This window comes from Toxorhynchites rutilus, chromosome 3 (assembly GCF_029784135.1).
Source record: "Toxorhynchites rutilus septentrionalis strain SRP chromosome 3, ASM2978413v1, whole genome shotgun sequence".
Classification (NCBI taxonomy): domain Eukaryota; kingdom Metazoa; phylum Arthropoda; class Insecta; order Diptera; family Culicidae; genus Toxorhynchites; species Toxorhynchites rutilus.
Genome location: NC_073746.1, coordinates 215,662,944 through 215,684,849, shown reverse-complemented (window position 1 = coordinate 215,684,849; position 21,906 = coordinate 215,662,944). Strand labels below are relative to the sequence as shown.

At 38.5% G+C, this 21,906-nt stretch overlaps 2 protein-coding genes across 4 annotated transcripts in view; one reads left to right on the top strand and one right to left on the bottom strand.

Annotated features, from left to right (window-relative positions):
• LOC129779951 (uncharacterized) overlaps positions 1 to 21,906 on the bottom strand; it is a 177,638-nt gene that overhangs the window by 11,516 nt on the left and 144,216 nt on the right. For both annotated transcript variants that reach the window (XR_008743807.1, XM_055787746.1), the window contains exons 6-10: positions 14,048 to 14,125; positions 13,805 to 13,987; positions 13,557 to 13,747; positions 13,142 to 13,492; positions 12,988 to 13,079 (exon numbers count right to left, since the gene is read on the bottom strand). Coding sequence is in view for 1 of the 2 variants with exons in the window: in XM_055787746.1 (XP_055643721.1) it covers positions 12,988 to 13,079; positions 13,142 to 13,492; positions 13,557 to 13,747; positions 13,805 to 13,987; positions 14,048 to 14,125 (895 nt within the window). In the remaining variant the exon portion in view is untranslated. The remainder of the gene's footprint in view (positions 1 to 12,987; positions 13,080 to 13,141; positions 13,493 to 13,556; positions 13,748 to 13,804; positions 13,988 to 14,047; positions 14,126 to 21,906) is intronic.
• On the top strand, positions 1,524 to 12,905 carry LOC129779952 (uncharacterized). Of its 2 annotated transcripts, XM_055787747.1 has the most exons (7): positions 1,524 to 2,135; positions 2,198 to 2,374; positions 2,562 to 2,730; positions 11,516 to 11,806; positions 11,882 to 12,098; positions 12,161 to 12,370; positions 12,429 to 12,905. In XM_055787747.1, the coding sequence occupies exons 1-7, from the start codon at positions 1,966 to 1,968 to the stop codon at positions 12,551 to 12,553; spliced, it is 1,359 nt and encodes a 452-aa protein (XP_055643722.1). In that variant the 5' UTR covers positions 1,524 to 1,965; the 3' UTR covers positions 12,554 to 12,905. The 2 variants fall into 2 exon arrangements, with proteins under 2 accessions (XP_055643722.1, XP_055643723.1); XM_055787748.1 differs by having other exon boundaries at positions 1,529 to 2,135; positions 12,161 to 12,483.

The window sequence follows — 21,906 nt, the reverse complement described above, 5'->3', positions numbered from 1 at the left end:
TCTTACCCTACCAGCAAAGTAAAGTAGCAAAGTAGTAATTTTTTATCATTTCAAAAATTAATGAAACAACGTCAAAAAAGTTATACAATCAACAGTTACACATTTTTTAGTAGTAGTTTATTATAAACTCAATGATATGCAGCACAACATTATTCATTTTATCTTAAGACTATGATGATGATGATATTGATTGGTTTTATTTTAATTTCATTTTCGTTCTTTAATCAAATTTAAAAAAAAATAAAATAATTGTGAAGTCTGCAATAGTTTGAGCCCGCGCGCGTTGACAAACATAGAAAGATTTGAGATCGAACATAAGCAAACGCAGTTTTTCGCGAATAAAATAAAAGCAAGCATATGGAAACTCGAGTGAAGCTAGGGATAGCTCGATCGGAATACTTGTAAATTCATCTTCTCCACAGATAATTATAACAATATTTTTCTGTGTTGTGGCAGATCTCATTACAGATTCAGGTTGACACGTTACACCCTAGGTTGAATGTAGGGCCTGAAGTATCGGCTGGAATTGGGCTTAGGTTTTCAGCTGTGTGGTCTCGAAAATGATCGCATTAGTAGGTCGTTGTCGGGTATCCAGTAAAGCGGGAATTCCTTTGTAAACACAATGCTAATGCTGACATAGGTTTTGGGTTCGGCCAGACGAATTCCCATGTGAATCTACTTTCCGCGTTTGGAAATTCGGAAGCAAAACTGGAGTCATTGAAAAGTAGATGCCTGCTCTCAGATCGAGAATAATCCGATTCACGTTTCATACTTTTCGGATTAAATCTTCCGAATGGTCTTATCGTCGACCAAATCATGACCCCTATCACGCAGTTTGCAAGATTCACGCACGGTTCTCAAACGTGCTGAAACATTGCGTTGAGAGGACGTTGTGTTTTAGCACTCAGTGGTTGAAAGTTGACGGCATAGCAGCAAATTATGCCAGAAAGCTGGATCAAATCAGGCTAGAAGCTCCATGCTCACTGCGGCAACGCACCAAAATAGAGAGTAGATTTAAGGGAGGCCAAAGCTACCGAAAATAGAGTTCATCAACGAAAAAAGTATGAGCACAAAGACCGGGTGCTCGTAAGCGCAGAACACAATTTCGCCAGGAATGATGTAAGGAGCATCTGTAGAACAGTCAACAACGTCAGAAGCAGAAAATCTTCTATGCCGTTGATGTGTAATAACGAGAGCGATAACCTGCTAACTGACAAACCGACGGAGGCAACTAGATGAAGAATCATCAAACATCGTTGAATGATGAGGAATATGAGAAGCAAAACAGGAGCACGATGCGATGCACGGAAGATCTCATATGCCCAATCTACTGAAAAGGGGACATCGACTTGATTGTAGGAACCACAGCTCGGCAAAGTCATAGTTATCTGAGGATAGTCAGGGGACTATGAATAAATTCTTTTTGTACGGCAACTGAAAGGGGTAAAGTAGCAAACATTTTCATGCATTTGAAACTGAGAGTGATTTCTTTTTGATCGAATCAATAAACCATTCCGGTGATCTGGAGAATAATTTTCCGAGCAATAAGCATATTATTTTGAAAATGAACTAAAAATAACACTTGCAATTCAATTTGATTCGGAGATCATCTGTTTAATGCAACGGTCCGATGAAAGTGCCGAACGATAACGATAATAAGCCAATAATTCATAATACCTCAATACGCAACCATATAACAACTCGTGACACATTCATTGCTAAGTATCTTTCAGCCTGCTATTTGTCGCGTGAACAATTTTATCTGCCTGATAACAAACCGAAACACATTGTAATGCTGTTCGAAATGACGATAAAATCATACACCAATACAGGATTGAATTGTTCTGCTCGGATTTCTATCATTAGAAAATTTTGTGACAGTCAGTACACAACCCGGACTTTGTAAGCGCAGTTGCTTTGTATTTCTCAGTCGATAGCTTGTGTAATAGATTAGTTGGATTCGCAATGCCAAAAACTAGTGAAACTAGATTTGTCAACTCTCTGTTTCTAACTAATCTAATCCAGTCTCACTATGGGGAAACAGATGTGAAAATTAGAGCATATGATGTGGAGCCTGCCACTATTGGAACCACCAATCACTGTGTGAGGTCTTCGATGAACAGAATCCTAGTGAAGTAGAAACAACATCCTTACCAAATTCAAGCCAGAGTTTTAAAATCCTGCATTTCATCTTCAGATATGTTTCCAGAGAAAACCCATCGGAGAAAATAGTAACGTTCGTGGCAAAAATGAAACTATCGGATGGAAGACATGTTGACGAAGTTTTCCAAAAAGAGTTGTCGGTTTACGAAAGTGTCCTGCCAAACGCAGCAACAATTCAAAAACCCAGAAACACGGTTGAATTAGCGCCATGGTAAGTAACTAAAAATCAGCTGACATCGAATTGCGTAAGCGGCATCGAATGCATCGTCATCGATTTGATGCATTCAATCTCAATCACCCGCTGTCGAGGTAGCTGCGTTATTATCGTAATATTCGCTGCTGTATTTCTTATCAACATTTTCATTCTATATAAGGACTATTAAATGATAATCTTTCAGTTTAATCGCATCATCAAGCGAGCCGTTCAATTTTATGATACTCGAAGATATTACGATGCGCGGGTATTGCGTGGAAAACCAGGAGCTTGGACTGAATATTCAACAAAGCAAAATGGCGATTGAAAAACTGGCTTTCTTCCATGCTGCAAGTGCAGTACTGATATCTGAGGTAATTATCCAAAATAGGTAAATATGATAGTGAATATTTGACTTCTTCTGCCTATGTGTGATGGAAGTTTTGAGTTTGATTCCCGTTTGGTTTTTTCTGTTTTTTTTTTGTTTTTTCAACTTATCAACCGCGTAAAAATTCAATATGCTAATTGTTGTGACTTTTCACGAAATAAGTTCGTATTGTATCACTAATTAGTAGCTGAGAAATAGAAGGAGACACAGGTATCACGATTGTAGCATGCAAAAAAAAAATCGGTTAATCAATTGTTAGAATATGGGTTGCATTTTAAACTAATAATTCACTGTTAGATTTTTACACCATGCTGGTACAGAAGTACGGTTTCAACTGTATCTCCTGCATGAAAATGAAGACATTTTAGTCATAGTGTCATTTGCGGGAAGTTCTGCTAGTTGATACCGTTGATATGTAATGAGGAGATCGTAATTAGTGATCACATTGAAAGATGTAGAATTAGAGGCACTTCTTCATGAGGATTTAAGCTAAATGAAAGAGTAATTAATAGAACCAACGTTTGTATTGTTTGCAATAATAAAATAACACGGGAAACTGATTATTACGAATTAAAGCTAAGAGACGTCGAAGTGCGTTTGTTTGCGTACAAACAATTGCTCCAACGTCAAAAAAGGCATCGGATTATTACTGGGGATAAAAAGGTCATGCTGTGTATTTGATATGACCAATCCGACGCTGTATATTATGAACCGTTGTAATTAGGAAAAACCATCAAAAGGGCATACTATCGAACACATCTTATGCCTCCTCCCGATAATTATTTGTTCAGATCGCACTCTTATTCTCACGAAAATTCGTGGGTCGCTTCGGCAGACCAGCAGATCCTTAGACAAAGAATACGTATGCTACTAGAAAAATTGAAAAAGGTTGTGACTAACGTCTCTGACGATGCATGATATCCTGTAGAGCGAAAGTGGTGTACAAACAATTCTTGGTTGTTCCAATTATTTGTCCTGATGGACGATTATGTCAACCGAAAAATGAACCAAAAGCAGCACGATGAGTTTCTTGAATCATGATTTTCATGACAATTCTGCACAATTTTCAAGCGTTTTTCATATAGTATAAATAAATAAAACTGTTCGTCCTTTGTCTTACAGAAGAACAGTGATTTTGAAGTACATAAAAGTACATTCTACAATCGCCTAGCTTTGGGAGTTATTGTTCTGAAGTTTAAAAATATCGGGAAGATCTGACTATTCGTTTTGTTTGAAAGTATGTAATAATTTGAGTTGAATCATGTGTGCAAAGTGTTCATTTCAGCATCCTAAAAAATGTGGTTGACAAACGATTTTGATTCCGAGAAGCAGAATGCCGAATCGCATAATTTGCCCTAATAATTGAGTATGCAACCCAACTCATTCCGTTTTTTGCACGAAAAACAAATAATATAATGAATTAATACATTATTTAAAGTACTGGCCATCGTTAGCCACAACTTTTTTTCATCTTTCTGGTTAGAGGCGAATGAACTGAAAAGTTTAAAACCTCTATAATTCATCACGTTCGTTCGTTCATCTTTCTGGCAATTCAGATTCCGTCACGGAAGAAATTAATTTTTTGAAACCAAGAATGAATCCAGCCAATTTTAGATACCCTGTTCTGAATGAAAGCGTATTCCAAACAAAGCGTTCTGCATCGATCAAAACAAATGGTAGTCGGAAGAGGCAAGGTCTGAACTATAAGGTGGATGAACCAGAATTTGTCAAGTTTTAGTTGATGTCGACACATTAAGTTTCAGTAAAAATCAGCTGTCCACTATATCTAGCATCTTGAGCCATCTTATGGAAACGGAACGAATGATAACCTGTCATGAACTTCCTTCATTCCAAGTACATGGCTTCATAGCCATTTTATGTTCTATTTATATGTTATACATCTGTCCAGTTTTTTTATGAACTGCAAGCTATACAATTTTATCAGCTTTTGTATATGCTAGGGTAGTGCTCCCGTGGCCAAGTGGTCAGCGTTATACCTAACAAGGTTCGATTCTCATTCTGGTCGGGGGAATTTTTCGTCAAAGAAATTTCCTCCGACTTGCTCTGTGGTCACGCGTATTCTAGAGCTTGCCACTCAGAATGCATTCAAGGCATACAAATCCCAACTAGGTACTAATCAAAATGACGCAAGTAATACTACGTTCAGACGGCGATGTTCCTTTAAGAACGTTAGTGACATTTGAGAAGAAGAAGATATGCTAGAGTTATATTATAATAATGGAATTCACATGCGTATACCTCGATTACACCTAAATGAATCAGAGTACTTTTGCTACAGTGTCTACACAGCAAACATTAAATCGTATAACTTGCATGTTCAAAATCGTTTATAGAGCGAGATCGAATCACAATCATATATAATGTAGATCAAACAAACAGAAATGGTCACCCTAACGAAAAAATAAAAAAAACGGATCTAAGGTTTTGTGATAAAGAATAAAATTACCACTTTTCACGAAAACCTGAGAACCACTATATCGGTTTGGCATGCAATGGCTGCATATATACAAATGGCGATTTGTGAGGCTAAACATTTTACGTAAGTATTTTCCACCACCATTTTTTCTATATTTATAATATATCGTATATACATATGATAATAGTCGTATTCGGCGCACGCATAAGTCGTATATTCTGAGGAGGCGATCTGGCGTAGTGGTAACATCCATGCCTCTCACGCTGAAGGTCACGAGTTCAATTCTCACTCCCGACATTCTTCCAAAAATGGAAGTAAAAGTGACGAACCAGCCAAATGAGTTGAAAATCACTATAATACAGATATAAAAAAAAAAGTCGTATATTCATCCAAACTAATTGGTAACCATTTGCCATGTATGTATATTGTCTCCACTTTTGCATGTATATGCTTTTTGAGCACACCATATACTACCCAAGATATGAGGTATATGATGCTGTAAATATCTATACTATACAAGCTATACGATTTAATGTTTGCTGGGTAGCGCCACATGATTGTCATATACCCTTGAAAAGTTGAATGAAAGACCTGAAGTGTACGTTTGCATTAGACAATGATCATATTAGCAGATCATTTTTGGGTATCTACAAAGCGGGAATTTCTTTGAAAATTCACGGTTAGTACAGATATTGGTTTTAATTCATGATCAGTCAAGTATTGTTTTTGGATTGTAAATTTTCTTGATACGACTTGTGATATAGTAAGGCGAGAAATAGACTTGGGTTTATGCCGCTGTTTGAACTGGGCAGAGGTCACATAAGCATAGTGTTATCAGGGATATAGTGAACCAGGAATTGTCTCATAAATTTCGGCTTATACTGAAATGTGTGTTTAGTGCAATTCTCAAGAATCTTCCCGCGTTGGAAACTCACACAATATGCAACTTTTTGGTTTGTGTTATACTAATCGAAACTAGTAAACTAAAAGAAATTTCGTCATATAGTTATCCATAAGATAACTTAGGTCAGCTTAAATCTTTGTAGGGGAACGAGGTGGGACCATCATCTTTATTTTCCCCATCGCCAAATTCTTTTGCTAAGAATATGCTTCAGAATTAAACTTGCTAACTGGATACAGAAATCAGTATAGATTCTGTGAAAAAGGTCAAGAAAAAATATTTTCACACAAAAAAACACAGATTTCATTTTGGTGACCCTCATCGTTTTAATAGCGTTTCTCATTAGAAGGTATTTTATCCGAAATCCAGTTTCAATAATCCTCGTTGTAGTAAACCATTATACGAAAATTGTCTCAAGTAAATTTCGTTTTCAATTTTCGAGTGGTGGTGAACGACACAAATCATACTCGAGTTATTGTCTAGTCTTAATTATCGTCGAAAACAAAGACTTACAAAGACACCATGGAAACCCAACAAGCCGGCTTGCGATCACAACTCGTATAGGCCGATTGCAATGTTATCCTGTATTCGTAAATTGTTAGAGAAAATTATTCTACTTCGTTTGGACAAGTGGGTCGAAACGAACAATTTGCTGTCAAATACGCAGTTTGGCTTCCGCCGAGGTAAAGGGACAAATGATTGTCTCGCGCTGCTATCTTCTGAAATCCAAATCGCATTTGCTCGCAAAGAACAAATGGCTTCCGTTTTTCTCGATATCAAAGGGGCATTTGATTCAGTTTCCATGGAAATTCTCTCAGAGAAGCTTCATAATCGTGGACTTTCACCAATTCTAAATAATTTCCTGTACAATTTACTGTCAGAAAAGCACATGATTTTCACTCATGGCAGCTCGAAATCTTCTCGTTACAGTTTTATGGGCCTACCACAAGGCTCCTGCCTAAGCCCCCTCTTGTACAGTTTTTACGTCAATGAGACTAGAGACTGCACGTTGAGACAACTTGCAGACGATGGAGTTATTTCCATCACGGGTACTAATCCCGTCGTTCTGCAAAAGTCGTTGCAAGATACCCTGAACAATCTGTTCACGTGGGCCCTCAAGCTGGGTATCGAATTCTCTACGGAGAAAACTGAAATGGTCGTTTTTTCTAGGAAGCACGAACCCGCCCAATTCCAGCTTCACCTATCCGGCAAAACGATCCAACACTCTATGTTTTTCAAATACCTGGGTGTATATTTTGATTCTAAGTGTACCTGGGGGAGACACATTGCGTATTTGAAACAGAAATGCCAGCAAAGAATCAATTTTCTCCAAACAATTACCGGAACATGGTGGGGTGCCCATCCAAGAGACCTCATTCAGTTGTACAAAACAACGATATTATCAGTGTTAGAATATGGCAGTTTTTGCTTCCGATCAGCTGCCAGGATTCATATTCTCAAGCTGGAGAGAATACAATATCGTTGCTTGCGTATAGCCATGGGGTGTTTGCATTCGACACATACGATGAGTCTCGAAGTTTTGGCAGGAGTACCCCCGCTTAATCTTCGGTTCACAGAATTATCCTACAGATTTCTCATCCGTTGCAAGATCATGAATCCATTGGTGATTGATAACTTCGAAAATCTACTCCAACTGACTCCTCAGTCAAGTTTTATGTCTTTGTACCATGATTTCCTTACCCATGAAGTGCACCCTTCACCAGGCATCTCCAACCAAGTTTGCTTCCCATACTTCTGCAATTCCTCTGTCATTTTTTATCTGTCCATGCGACAAAAATCCATGGAATCCCAGATCACCTACGCTCCGATTCTATTCCGCCGATATTTTCGGCAGAATATGGGAAAGTTAGATCTGATAAAATCTTTACTGACGGTTCATTCATAAACGGGTCCACTGGCTTCGGCATCTTCAATGAAAATTCCAGTGCCTCTTTCAAACTCAAAGATCCTTGTTCCGTGTATGTCGCTGAACTGGGTGCGATATATTACGCATTAGGGATCATTGAAACATTGCCCATCGACCACTATTTTATTTCCGCTCAATGAAAGTTGATAAATGCTCATCTTATTTCCTAACAAGAATAAGACAACTATTGAGTGTTTTGGTCGAAAAATTATTCAAGATTACCTTAGCATGGGTTCCCTCTCATTGCTCGATTCCGGGGAATGGGCGCTTTAGAAGGCACACTTTTTGAAAGGCAAATTGCTTATAATGAATTTTTCCACATTCCTCGTCAGTATACGCTCGTAAGTTGGCAGCGCATGTGGAGTGAAGATGAGTTCGGTCGTTGGTTACACACGATTATCCCTAAGGTCTCGACGAGTGCATTGTTCAAGGGATTGAATGTAGGTCGTGATTTCATTCGCGTGATATCTCGGCTTATGTCCAATCACTACAACCTAAACGCGCATCTCTATCGCATTGGGCTCGCAGCAAACAATCTTTGTGATTGTGGCGATGGCTACCACGACATCGAGCATGTTGTCTGGTCGTGTATCCGGTTCCATGCTGCTCGCTCTCAGCTCTCTAGAGCACTGAGAGCACAAGGCAGACAATCGGATATCCCCGTCCGGGATATCTTAGGTAGCCGTGATCCTGATCTTCTGCTTCATCTATACCTGTTCCTCAGAAACGCCGATGTCAACGTTTAATGATGTTTCCTTCGTTGTGTCCCTGTTTCATATCCCTCCTATCCGATCGATAAACTTTTACTTAGTCGCGGCAATACATACTCACACTTTTTACAGATACACAGGCCAAAGGTTGTGCAGTCCACTGATCATTCAACAAGAGCCAAAGGTTGTACCGCTTATGACAACTTTACACGAGCTGATGATTGCGCCGGCTAGTGACCATTCTATCCTGGATTCCTCGAGTCGAGAAAGACGCACCACGCTAGATATGGGGTACAAACTAGGGGGGCGTTGCTGATTAATGGTCAGCTGCATCCCAATAGGAGGTATCCCATGTCGGGCACACGTACAGAGCATCGAAGACTGCAACATACCAATTATGAGAACACTTGTAATACTAACCTCGAGCCAACCGCGAGTAATCGGTTACATATTACTAACATAGTTGTAAGCAAACATTGTCGAAATATTGAACTCCCGGCCCCGTTAGGCTGACGCCATATGAGCCTTAATAAAAATATATATTTTGGATAAAAAAAAAGACACCATTTTGACAAATTGTCCCAATTATTTTTTATAATTTGTTGAGTTTTTCAATTCATTTCAATGAGAATTTTGATTGACCTCTGAGAAGGTTTATACATAGTTCTGATAGATTCTTCGAGTATCACGAATATTTAATGAATTTGTTCGTCAATGAAGCGTTTTGGTTAATGTTTTATCATGTTTGATACATAATTGATAATTTGCGCTAATTTTGCACCGATACTGTAAAAAAACACTGTTATAATTAAAGCTATAACATGACGTTCAATAAGCTATTATTCATGAAATTTCGTAAGGTAGCTATCGTGGTATGTATTGAAAGATGCAATTTTCAGAAAATGTTATTCAAAAACCATATTCATCCATTTTATTACATCTTTTCTATTCTCGTATATACATTATGATCAGAAACTCCCGGGAATTTTTAATTTAAACACAAACCTTGCAAACGGTCGGAAATGCGGACCGACAATTCTTGATTTTGCATGTTGATAACGTGTTATCGCATCGAAAAAATTGTACTAAATTATTTGACCAAACATCAAGTAAAGGGTGTGTCACATCAAATTGCATCACGGAAAAAACGCTGTAGAAATTCGCCCAGTAGACCGATCCTTTTGAAAATTTTAGACAGTAAAATAAAAACTATTAAACAACTTTTGGCATTTTCTTTTTATTCATACTTCGAGCCCAAGCCCGTATGCTCGCACCTTCCTCTTTACCCCGTCCATAAGGTTCTGTACAACGTCAGGTTGTAGTTTTTTTTGAACAGAAATCCATTTTCACTTGAAGTCCGCCTCAGATTTGACAACTTTTGGGTTCTTCCGGAGGGCCTGCTTCATAATCGCCCAATATTTCTCTATTGGGCGAAGCTCCGGCGCGTTGGGCGGGTTCATTTCCTTCTCCTACCTTCGTACCACTCCAACACGTCCTTTGAATAGTGGCACGAAGCGAGATCCGGCCAGAAGATGGTCGGGCCCTCGTGCTGCTTCAATAGTGGTAGTAAGCGCTTCTGTAGGCACTCCTTAAGGTAAACCTGCCCGTTTACCGTGCCGGTCATCACGAAGGGCGCTCCGCTTTCCGCAAGAACAGATCGCTTGCCACACCATGTACTTTTTGGCAAACTTGGATAGTTTCTGCTTGCGAATCTCCTCCGGAACGCTGAATTTGTCCTCTGCGGAGAAGAACAACAGGCCCGGCAGCTGACGAAAGTCCGCTTTGACGTAGGTTTCGTCGTCCATTACCAGGCAATGCGGCTTCGTCAGCATTTTCGGTGTACAGCTTCCGGGCTCGCGTCTTCCCCACCATGTTTTGCCTTTCGTCGCGGTTAGGAGCCTTCTGAACCTTGTATGTACGCAAGCCCTCCCGCTGCTTGGTCCGCTGGACGAATGAACTTGACAAATTCAGCTTATTGGCGACATCCCGGCCTGAACTTCTCGGATCACGTCTAAACTGCTTAACTACGCGCTTGTGATCTTTTTCACTGGCGGAGCATCCATTTTTGCCGTTCTTCACCTTCCGGTCGATGGTTAGGTTCTCGAAGTATCGTTTTAGTACTCTGCTGACCGTGGATTGGACGATTCCCAGCATCTTACCGATGTCTCGATGTGACAACTCCGGATTTTCGAAATGAGTGCACAGGATTAATTCACGACGCTCTTTTTCGTTCGACGACATTTTTCCAAATTTACGAAAAATTGACAGTGAAGCATGGCCAACGTGATCTATACACTCTTATCTGATTATAAGCGAAAGCTGAAGATATAATTCCTAAAAATTAAATTTCTACAGCGTTTTTTCCGTGATGCAATTTGATGTGACACACCCTTTAAATACCATCGAGCAAGCACCGTATTCACATGATATGGCCCCGTGCGACTTTTTTTTGTTCTTCAAGTTGAAGTTGCCACTTCGTGGAAAGAGATTTCAGTCGATCGAGGAGATCAAAGAGAATGCGACGAGGGAATTAAAGGCCATCCCTTCGTCGGCATATCAGGAATGCATGGATGACTGGGTCAAGCGTTGGCACATGTGTGTTGCTTCAAATAAATCATATTTTGAAGGAGATAAAATAAATGTGCCTGAAATTTAACTCTAGTTTGTTTTATTCAAAAATTCCAGGTAATTTCTAATCATAGGGTACATTGTTACAAGATATAACATATAATTAAAAAATTATTTTTTCATAGATCCAAAAGATTTGTTTTTTTGTTTTGTTTTATTTCTTATCAGGATCCCAATCGGTTCGTCAAATTTTCCAAAGGAACATTTCACACAGACCACAAGGATGAGCTAGCATATTTCACTAAAGCCCTGACAACAATCGTCAACAATGGCTCTGAGCTGGGAATCGGTACTGATTTGCTAGACAAGTTGAAAACACTGCCCTCTAGAGCGACGCAGAAAGCCATCGAGGCTTACAGCAGTGAATTCCAAGGATTGGCAGTGTTGAATCACGGTGATTTTTGGACAAATAACATCATGTTCAAATACAACAACAGCGACCTAGTTGATGTCTTGTTTGTACGTTTTTCAAACATAGCGTGCAGGACAAACTCACAAAATACTTCATAATGTTTTGCTTATCTCATTCCGCAGATTGATTTTCAAAATTGTGTCGTTGGCTCACCAATCGTTGATCTTATTTACTTCCTCACGTCATCACCGTCATATGATGTTTTGGAGCAATACAAAGATGAATTGATTTATGTGTATCATGAAACTCTTTCAATATTCCTACACCACTTTGGCTATCAGAAGGCTATTCCATCATTGATGAATTTGCAAGTCGAGTTACTGAAATATGGTTCATTGGGTAAGTTAATATAACTTTTTTGAACAAATTGTAACAACTGTTTCATGTTGTTCTAATTTTAGAGGTAATTCTTTCTTTAACAACTGCCCCATATTTGCGAACTAGGGATGCACAAAATATCCCTCCGATGGTTCCAGCTTTACACATAGAAACGCAGGGTTCAGAACTGCTGTCAGTTCTCAAAGCACACTCAAATCATATCATTCGCCAGCTCCAGGACTATGAACTTCGTGGTCTTCTTGAATGGGGAACATCCGAAAGCAAAATTAAAGGTCTGGTTGAACGTTTCCAGTGTTAATCGCAACATGAACTTGGCATTTTTTACCTCAGGAAAATTGAACAAATGGCTGTTGAACAAATTTCGTCCCGAACATCATGGATTTATATACGTTACTTTCCTGATGACAGTCCTATTAATGAATCAATATCGATCTGCACGGAATGACTATAATTGAGTCGGAATTATTCGATGGTCGCTCTGTTGACATCCGAATTCTGAGTTTGAGCGTGGAAGGCGTTGTTGGCTTTACAATATAAGAATGTAGTATACTTCGTACAACTCGTGACTTATGCGACGGTGCTACATGCTTTTCACCCTACGAATCGTTCGCAATACTTGGACAAGGAGTTACGAACAGAAATGGAAACGAATCGAGCACGGGAGCCAAAAGATATAAAGTACAAATTATAAAACTGTATAACATTTCTTGTTGATAGTGCAAGAAGCTATGAATCGAAAATTGACCAAGTTACAGAACTTCAAAATTGATGAAATATTTACCTATCTTTCTTATTTCGTGTACCCCTTGTAAATTATATGTGTGGTAGGTATGGCATAAAATCTTTATGCACAAATTATGAAAAACATCATTGATTGATTACAACTTACATTTGATAATTTCTAGGTCCTCGAGTGGAATTTTTGTTAGAAACTTATACTTATTGGTATCCAAAGTCGAGATGATGCTCCCTGGACATGTCCTGAAATGGTTGAAAGTTAAAATTGGCACTTAAAATACAAAAAAGTTCGAGCTCGCTATTACATATTAGTTTTTCTAATCGTCCCGCTGCGTCGTTTAATACTGGTAATAACTAATAAATCGTTGAACAGGAAGAAGCCACGTTCTTTACGCGTTGCTTGGCCGGTTGGCATCGAGACGAGATCAAACATCAAAAAGGCACGATCGGGGCTAACGAGATCATTCATTCCTTCGATTACGCCCTCAAGCTCACGTAGTACGGTCTCCCGCTGCCCGTTCTCGAGGGCTTCCTTCTCTTTGCAGTTGAGGAACATAAGGATATCGTGTACTAGTTTTAAAGCTTCTTGCAATGGCTTTTGATCGGGATGATCAATATCGGTGTGTTTAATCAGTCTTGTTAATATTAATTCATAGCTGCAGAGAGAAAAATTAGAAAGAAGAGAACTTTCAAGACACCACACAGAAGTTTTGAACCTACTTTGGAAATTTTTGTACAGGTTTGATGAGCAAGTTGTCAAGTGACAACTTGCCCTTATGTTCACGAGCCATTGTCTCCAGAAATCGGGCGAATGCTGGGCATTTCTGTCGTGTTGTGCGTATCGCATCTTTGGCACGATTCCAGTTATTCACGAAGGATGTATACGTATCGAGAATAACCGGTCTGGAAAACTGTATTTGATATGTTATCATTACTTATCGAAAATTGATCCATATACTCTTACTCACCACATCTACGAAAGCATCTCCGATTTTTTGCGATGGATCCCAAGCATCGAGACGCCTGCGTAACTCCTCCAGAAATCTCTCGTGGATGTTGAGAATTGCTGGTACCATGAAAAATATTTCGTCCACTATTTGAGTATCAACAAGACCGGCATTCTCGGGAGATTTGAGTTGATTCAAATATTTCTGAAAAAAATGCAATTGCACCATCAATGTAAAGTTTCATTTGTAATCAGTGGGACTAACCAACACAATCGTTTGCAACGATTCGACGTATGACTTTTCCGTATTGAATAACTCTACTACCACATGAGTTCTTGTATCCTGAAAATAGAGCAGAAAAGAAAATGTCAGACCGTTGAACTTTGGAAAACTGTAAATATTTGATACTCTTTTTTCCCAAAGGAAACTCTAGCGATTTCGTTCCGATGCTCGCTCATCTTCGACATTCACGTCGTTTTCATCGGAAATGTAGTGTTTTGAGAGAATAATTATCAGTCGAGTTTCTTGGAATTTAAATGAATTTCACAGGGAATATTTTTGAATTTAAAATCATATAATGAAAATGTAACAAAATGTTGTTCTATAATTTGGTAACATCACTCATCTATCGTTATCAATAGTACACATTTATAAGAACTAGTCTTCAACCGAATAGGAACGAATGACTGACCCTTGTAAGAAATAGAACATGTTGAAATTTCCTGGCATCATTTCACTTTGCGGCGTTTAAAGCATTAGAACAAACTGAGCGAGGCAAGATGTCGATGTCGGAAATCTAATTAAATCATCCTGAAAAGCTTTTAGCTGTGGTTCAGACAATAACTCAATTATAAGACTGACTATTGAATCCATCCACAGGTAGTGCTGAGAAGTGGAGCGTTTGTTTTCCGCACAATGTTTCTTAAAAATTGATTGTTACTATATTTTTCAAATGTTTATGGGAATTATAGTGTTATAAAAATCGATGTGATATCGAGAAAATCAATTTACATGTGCCTCTCATTCGATCTATATCGTTTGAAGAATGATGATAACATAATAGTAGAGCATTGCAAAATAGATGATATAATCTTTGTCTAATGTACAGCATATAAAAAAATATCCCCTCTTGTAAATATTCAAATTTCCTTCAAATGCAATACACTTTATCAAAATATTGTTTATTCTTCAATCGGTAGAGGTAAATTCGAATCATAGTCATTTTATATGAAACTAGCTGACCTGGCAAACTTCTTCACGCCCACATTTTTTTTATCAATACCTTCAAAAAATTACGTTTTTTTTACTAAGCGCACGTTCATGGGTCCAATCGCACAACTGTTCATTGATTGATCTTCTTATCGACCCTTTCAAATTACCTTTGACTATAAACTTCCTAGTACTTCCACCAAAACTCGTCATTATCATATCAAATTATTGTCAGACACAATTATCGTTCATGATGTTTTCAACCATTTGCAAATAACTCGTTTCGCCGTTATATGGAATAAATGTTTGATACAGAGAATATATTAGAATATATACAGCCCTAAATCGGACAATTCCTTCCTGAGTTTTGCTCTTATCAACATATTCGGCGATCCATTTTTATTTATACAGATACACTGCGTTTCACAACTATAGAACCACAGAACCAGAAGTCGGTGAATTTGTTAACTACGGCTTTAGCCTTACTGCCCAGCTTAGCTCACCTCGTGTTTTATATTTCTCTCAGGGTCGGCTTTGGCCCTCGGGAGGACTGTTTCGACCTCGGTTGGACCACCAGCAAAGCGGATTTGCGAAATGCGGACACAAGAAGCTGCCTATGCTAAATGGACTGGCATTGATTAATTAATAGAATATAGCAGAGAAGTTAGTTTTTGATTTTCTATAATTTTTTGGTTTAAAAGGTTAGTATCGGTACCGTTTTCGTTGGGGCCTTTCGTTGTCCTTCGTGGTCGTCGTCGTCGCGCTGCGGTTCACCGGTGCGGATGGGAGGGGGGAGGCGTTCTGTCCGTGATGCTCTGGACCGTATAGTAAAAGAGCTTCGCTTGGAAACGTGGTGGTAGGTGACCGGAGTTTCTCGGCAGGACACCCGAGGATGGTGTAGCGTGATTGAGGGTCCTCTTCCGCAAGAGGTCTTCTCTCTCTACCTCTGTCACTTCACTCTACCACTCACTTTTTTTCTTTCACGACTCTTTTCTATTTTCTCAACTCACTGTCTTTCAACTCTCTTCTCCTCAAATTTCTGTTCCAACGATACCAAAATTCTTCACTTGCGTGTCGTTTCCTGACTCCGGACTAAGTGACCGACTCAATCCAACATCTCCTTCCAAGTCACCTCCTTTCCTATCATCCAGCTCCTTTCCTTCTCCTACTCCCTCCCATTTCCACCGGAAGGACATCTGTCAATCCTGACAGATGTCTCTTTTCGCCCGACACGCAACCTCGTCGGGGCGATGTTGGGTTAATATGTTTACATAAATTAAATCAAGGTATGTACATTTAACAACATTTATACCAGTCGAAGCAAAACAAAAATTGACTTACACACTAGACAGAAAATATTTACACAAACAACCTTTTGTGAGGGGGGTCTTCGTAGCCACTTGGTTACGCGTTCGCTTACCAAGCGATCGATCGTGAGTTCAAACTCAGGGCCCTCAATTGACCATCTTTGTGTTGTTATAGAATAACTACGTCCACGCAACCATCATCAGCGATGGAAATCGATCCACGGTGGAACAAAGATCGATTCATCCATACAACTGCCCTGCTCTGCAAGAAACATCGGGCTGCTGTTCTATAAATAACCCAACAATGATCAATATCAACTGTCTCCGCTGTCCGGTCTGCTGAACAATGGAAGAACAGAAAGAATACCCTTACGCCTAAATGGCTACTACTGTGTAATTTACCATAATGTAATGGAACAGAAAACTTAACGCCTAAATGGCTACTACTAACTACTGTGTAATTCACAACTTATAGAAACATAAACATATGTACATGTACACGATTAAACCCGGCTCTGTTACAGCTAAATGCTAATGAGCCTAATAAATAAATGAGATAAAAAAAAACCTTTTGTGACCGAAGAATTTTGAAATGATCGGTAACAAATTGAAGTATATAGTGTAGGATATAATAACTATCTTCATTTATAAGACTGACCATTTGAACATTATTGTTGTGTCCAGGCGCGAAACATTCAAAAAACTAAAATTCCAGTGTTTCATAACTATAGAACCAGATCGAAAAACTCTTACTCCTTCACAAAGTTAACGTCAATTTCACATGAATTACAATAAGTTGTTCAATCGTAGGTCATTCTTAGTTCTCAATCAGTTCAAATAACCCATTCGAGATGCTTTCGATCGAACTGCGCCATGTTGTAGTGTGTATTTCGTTCTACGCAGGGGTACTGCTCGTTTAAGCTCTCTAAATTACTCATACTGCTTGTAAACTGCATCAACTATTCGTACGATCACTCCTCATAAATTCTTGATAGTGTTTTGATCTGGTAAACAAGCTGAGCATTCCAGAATCTGAAGCCCCTATTCATTAAATCATGCCATTCCTTTCCGGATTTCATGAAATGATATCAAATTACCCAATTATCACGGTGTTTTTGATGCAAAAACAGAAGTAAATGATTTTGAAGGACTTTATTGCACTTCTAAAAAGGCCTGGTTCAGATAGATTTTCTTGATGAAAATCTATCTGAACCAGGCCTTTTTGAATATACTTCTTCGAACGATCAAACTGCCGCCTGCAAAGTTACGAGTTGAAAAATTACATGAAACGTTCCGTAAGTCCTTCCAGTATGAAGGAATTCTATTCAAGTTGAATTTTGGACCCGCAGGTTTGAAGATCGGATTTTTATGGTTCGGGAAGAATTTTCTCAAAATGGCCTGGTTTAGATAGCTCACCATCAATACGAATGAACAGTCAGAAGTGCAACGAAGTACTGAGTCATTTTCTTCTGTTTTTGCATCAAAAACACCGTGATAATTGGGTAACTTGGCATCAATTCAAAAAACCCGGAAAGTCATTGCATGGTTTAATGAATAGGAGCTTTAGATTCTGGACTGGTCAGCTTGTTTACCAGATCAAAACACTATCATGAACTTATGAGGAGTGATCGTACGAATAGTTGATGCAGTTTACAAGCAGTATGAGTGATTTAGAGTGCTTAAACGAGCAGTATCCTCTGCGTAGAACGAAATACACACTACAACATGGCGCAGTTCGGTCGAAACCACCGCGAATTGGTTATTTGAATTGATTGAGAACTAAGGACGACCTACGATTTAAAAAACTTATTGTAATTCATGTGAAATTGACGTTAACTTTGTGAAGGAGTAAGCGTTTTTCCTTCTGGTTCTATAGGATTGAAACACTGGAATTTTATTTTTTGAATGTTTCGCGCATGGACACAACAATTATGTTCAAATGGTCAGTCTTATAAATGAAGATAGTTATTATGTCCTACACCATATACTTCAATTCAACCGACTTCTTACATATCTCTGGAAACATGGAAAAATTGAGTGGTTCTATAGTTGTGAAACGCAGTGTAGAAGAAGATATAGAAATGTGTTTTATCACATTAAAATACATTTCCACTTCCAAACAAAGATCAATTTCGTTAGCGCAAACATCAAATAGGCTAACAACGCTTGTCACTATGTAATTGTAGAACATATGGGAATAGAATTTTCCGAATTTATCCATTTTCCTTCAGAGTTTTCCCAAATTTTCAGTTTTTATGTTTGGTTGGAATACAAGGTCTGTTCAAAAAATATCATGACTTTCGAATTTACGCGGGTTACGTATATTCGATTCTAGATTTTTTTGTGGCATTATGTTGGTACTTATGTCTCTTACTTATGCTGACAAGTACGGCTATTTTGAATGTTCAGTTAATTTTTGACAACTGCTTCTCTTACACGTGTTTTGCTTCATCAACTTCAAAAATTAACTGAACATTCAAAATAGCCGTACTTGTCAGCATAAGTGAGAGACATGAGTACCAATATATTGCCACAAAAAATCTAGAATCGAATATACGTAACCCGCGTAAATTCGAAAGTCGAATCGCGATACTTTTTGAACAGACCTCGTATGTTGGGTTGAAATATGTGTAATATTTTTATGGGACTCCTCTCCATTCATGAGAAGGGAGGGGTGTCATAACATTATAGAAATATTCATTTCTCCCTCAAACCTTACTCATCGAGTTCTGCAGAAATTTGTGTTTCATTTATATGGCAGGTATGGTAAAAAAATAATTAAGTCACTTGGCAAATGATGATGTTTTATGTTTAACTGTTGTTTAACCTTTATGTTTGACTGTTGGTTTGGCTTGACACTCCCTCGTAGACATTCGTCGGTTTATCGCAGGCACGATCATACCTAAATAACCTTTTTTCAGTCTCATCTGAACAAATTACCTTCTTACAGTGACTAATTGTCCAATTAATGTGATCTTGTGTTCACTTCAGCCGTTTTAAGTTTTGTCTCTAATAGCCATAGTTTATTTTATATAACTACGTTGTTTTTTGTAGTAGACTGTCTGTGGTGCCACATGAATGGAATTTTGATCATTTTGAAATAACATCAACTTTGATCACGCAACCTTCCGTACAAGGAAATGAAACTGTATGCAGTGATTACATTCGAAAAAGAATTTGGTAATTAAACTTTAAATTGATAAACCAACGAAAGAAGAACAGAAAGAATATGTTGTGTGATAGAAGAGAATTGTATGATGATCTTAAAGTTCATTACCTCACTCCGTACGTTTATCTTTAGAATACAGTGGTGAATCATGGATAAGCTTTAGGTAATGGAGTTATATGGATAGGAGCAAGAAAATTTAGTTTTCTCTCTCTTGCACATGTTAGATTTTAATTTAGGATAGAGTAGGCAGAATGAAAATTGTATAAAAACCCCACACCATTACGAAAACAATCGTAGCTAACCATCTTGCATCATTGAATCCAAGAGGTAAAAGAAAAAAAGACGAATGAGTAACGTCGGGGAATAATCGCAGAGGCGTAGAACTACGAACGTTTCGAGTATCCAAGTTATTTTTCTGCATCTTTTAGCAAAAAGCATCATTGCAAAAAAATAATCTACAAATTATGCTATGTAGCACCTTTCGCAGAATGACAACAGAAAATCCTTAATCGATTGTTTTGGCGGCAACCATAGCAATCGCAATGGAACGAATTTCCACCGTCAGTTTTCAATCGATGAACACAGCTTTCACTGCTGAAAAAAACGTTGACGTCACTTCTAACCCGATAGCAACACATGAATTCGCGAAAATTGACTAATGGATCGGAAAGCCCCAAAACACTCCTAAATTCGCACGACACTTCACCGACAAATAAATTCTAAAAATCAATTTGCTTTTCATTATTTCGGAAATTACTTTAGAATGTATCGAACTGTTGAATTGAATCGAAACAACTCCTTAGTGAAAGGTTCAGTGGCCCTGAGTAGCGCATATGCAATCATTCTTGTTCTCGTGAGAACAAACTGGCCATGTGCTACTACTACCGCTGCTCCTCCTTATATGAATTACTTCCCGGTTAGAAAACGAGTGATCGGATCATTGTCTTTTTTTTGTCGGCATAATTTGAGGATCACAAATTGGTTCAATCAAAACGTGGGATATCTCTCATCAATTGATGAAGGCATTTTTGCTATCCAATGGTCGAGTTATAAGCGATGGGAGTCTTTCATTATTTCCAACATGTTCAGTGTTCAACTTTACATTTTACCGTCCATATCTTCTTATTAGACGTAGTCCCACGTCAAAAGGATTAGTGCAATAAATATTGCATTTGCTGCGGTAAACCCTCAGGTTCTGTGTTGTTACTCTACGCATAGCTTACACTGATGCGCAGAGACAAAGCGGAAGAAAGATATGAACAAGGCTTTACGAGTATAAACGAAATTTCACTCACGAGTTTAATTCATGTCTCGCTTCAACCAGCCACCAGATGTAAACATAGGTTGAGAGCGAAATCGCTTCCTGCAGTCGATAATGTGTTGTGAATAAAAAAAACGTCACACCGCAGTACAATTTCAATCTTTTTAAAATTTTCGTTTTTCAAATCTGAGGTGGGTGCTCGATCGGCACCTTATCGGTTTTCATACCGTCAAGTGGATGGTGTTTGTGTATAATTGAATCACACTAACGCATTGGTAGTTTCATATGTTGTCAATTATAGATAATGGTGGTGGTGGTACAATTATAGAATCACCTGTGGACACCGTTTGTGCTATGCATATGTTGAGTGCACTGCATGTTTTGGTATTGGTGCACAAATACCGACAAACGGCCAACTTGTGTATTGTTCTTGCAAAGACGAAAGTGAATTATGAAGCAATCATCTGCAGCTGTTTCTACAAAACCACGTAAATAAACGACCCCCATCTAAGGGCCACCAAAACTCTCAACTGAGAAGTTAGCACTTAATTAAACCCCTACTGCTATTGCAAGCCCCTATTGCCTCCTTTATCCTTCAATGAACTCATTCCATATTTTGCATATGTAGTTCTAAAGTCTCATAGAGAAAAAAATAAAAAAATTGTCCAAAGAAGCCCAACACGACGGTTCCGGAAAATTATTTGGAAAACTACTTAATTAAATGAAACACTACTTACATTATAGCAACTGGTTACACAGTGCCACATTCCAGCTTCTCCAATCGATTTGGGCGTCCGTTCCGGGTCCTCCTCGGAATCAGAGCACAGGCTCAATGGCATCATTCTAAATTGATGTTCTACCGCTTAGTCCTAACTACAACTGTCTATTCTCGTGTAAGTGAGAGAAAATACTCGAAAGCTGTACCAGCCATTCAGCTTCAATCATTCACAATGCTGTTGTTTTATCCGGTCAGAACTGGTTGTTAATAGTTGCGCGTCCTAAGAATAAGTATTTTGATTCAACCTTAGCCCACATCGTAAACACTGTGCTGTTTTTCGCTTTTTATTTATGCTCATCGACGTGTCAATCGATATGTGGGCGACTATTCCAAACGTATCTTCTTAACTTAAATTGAAAGTAGAGAGAAACAATTTAAAGCGATGTCCTTATAAACGCA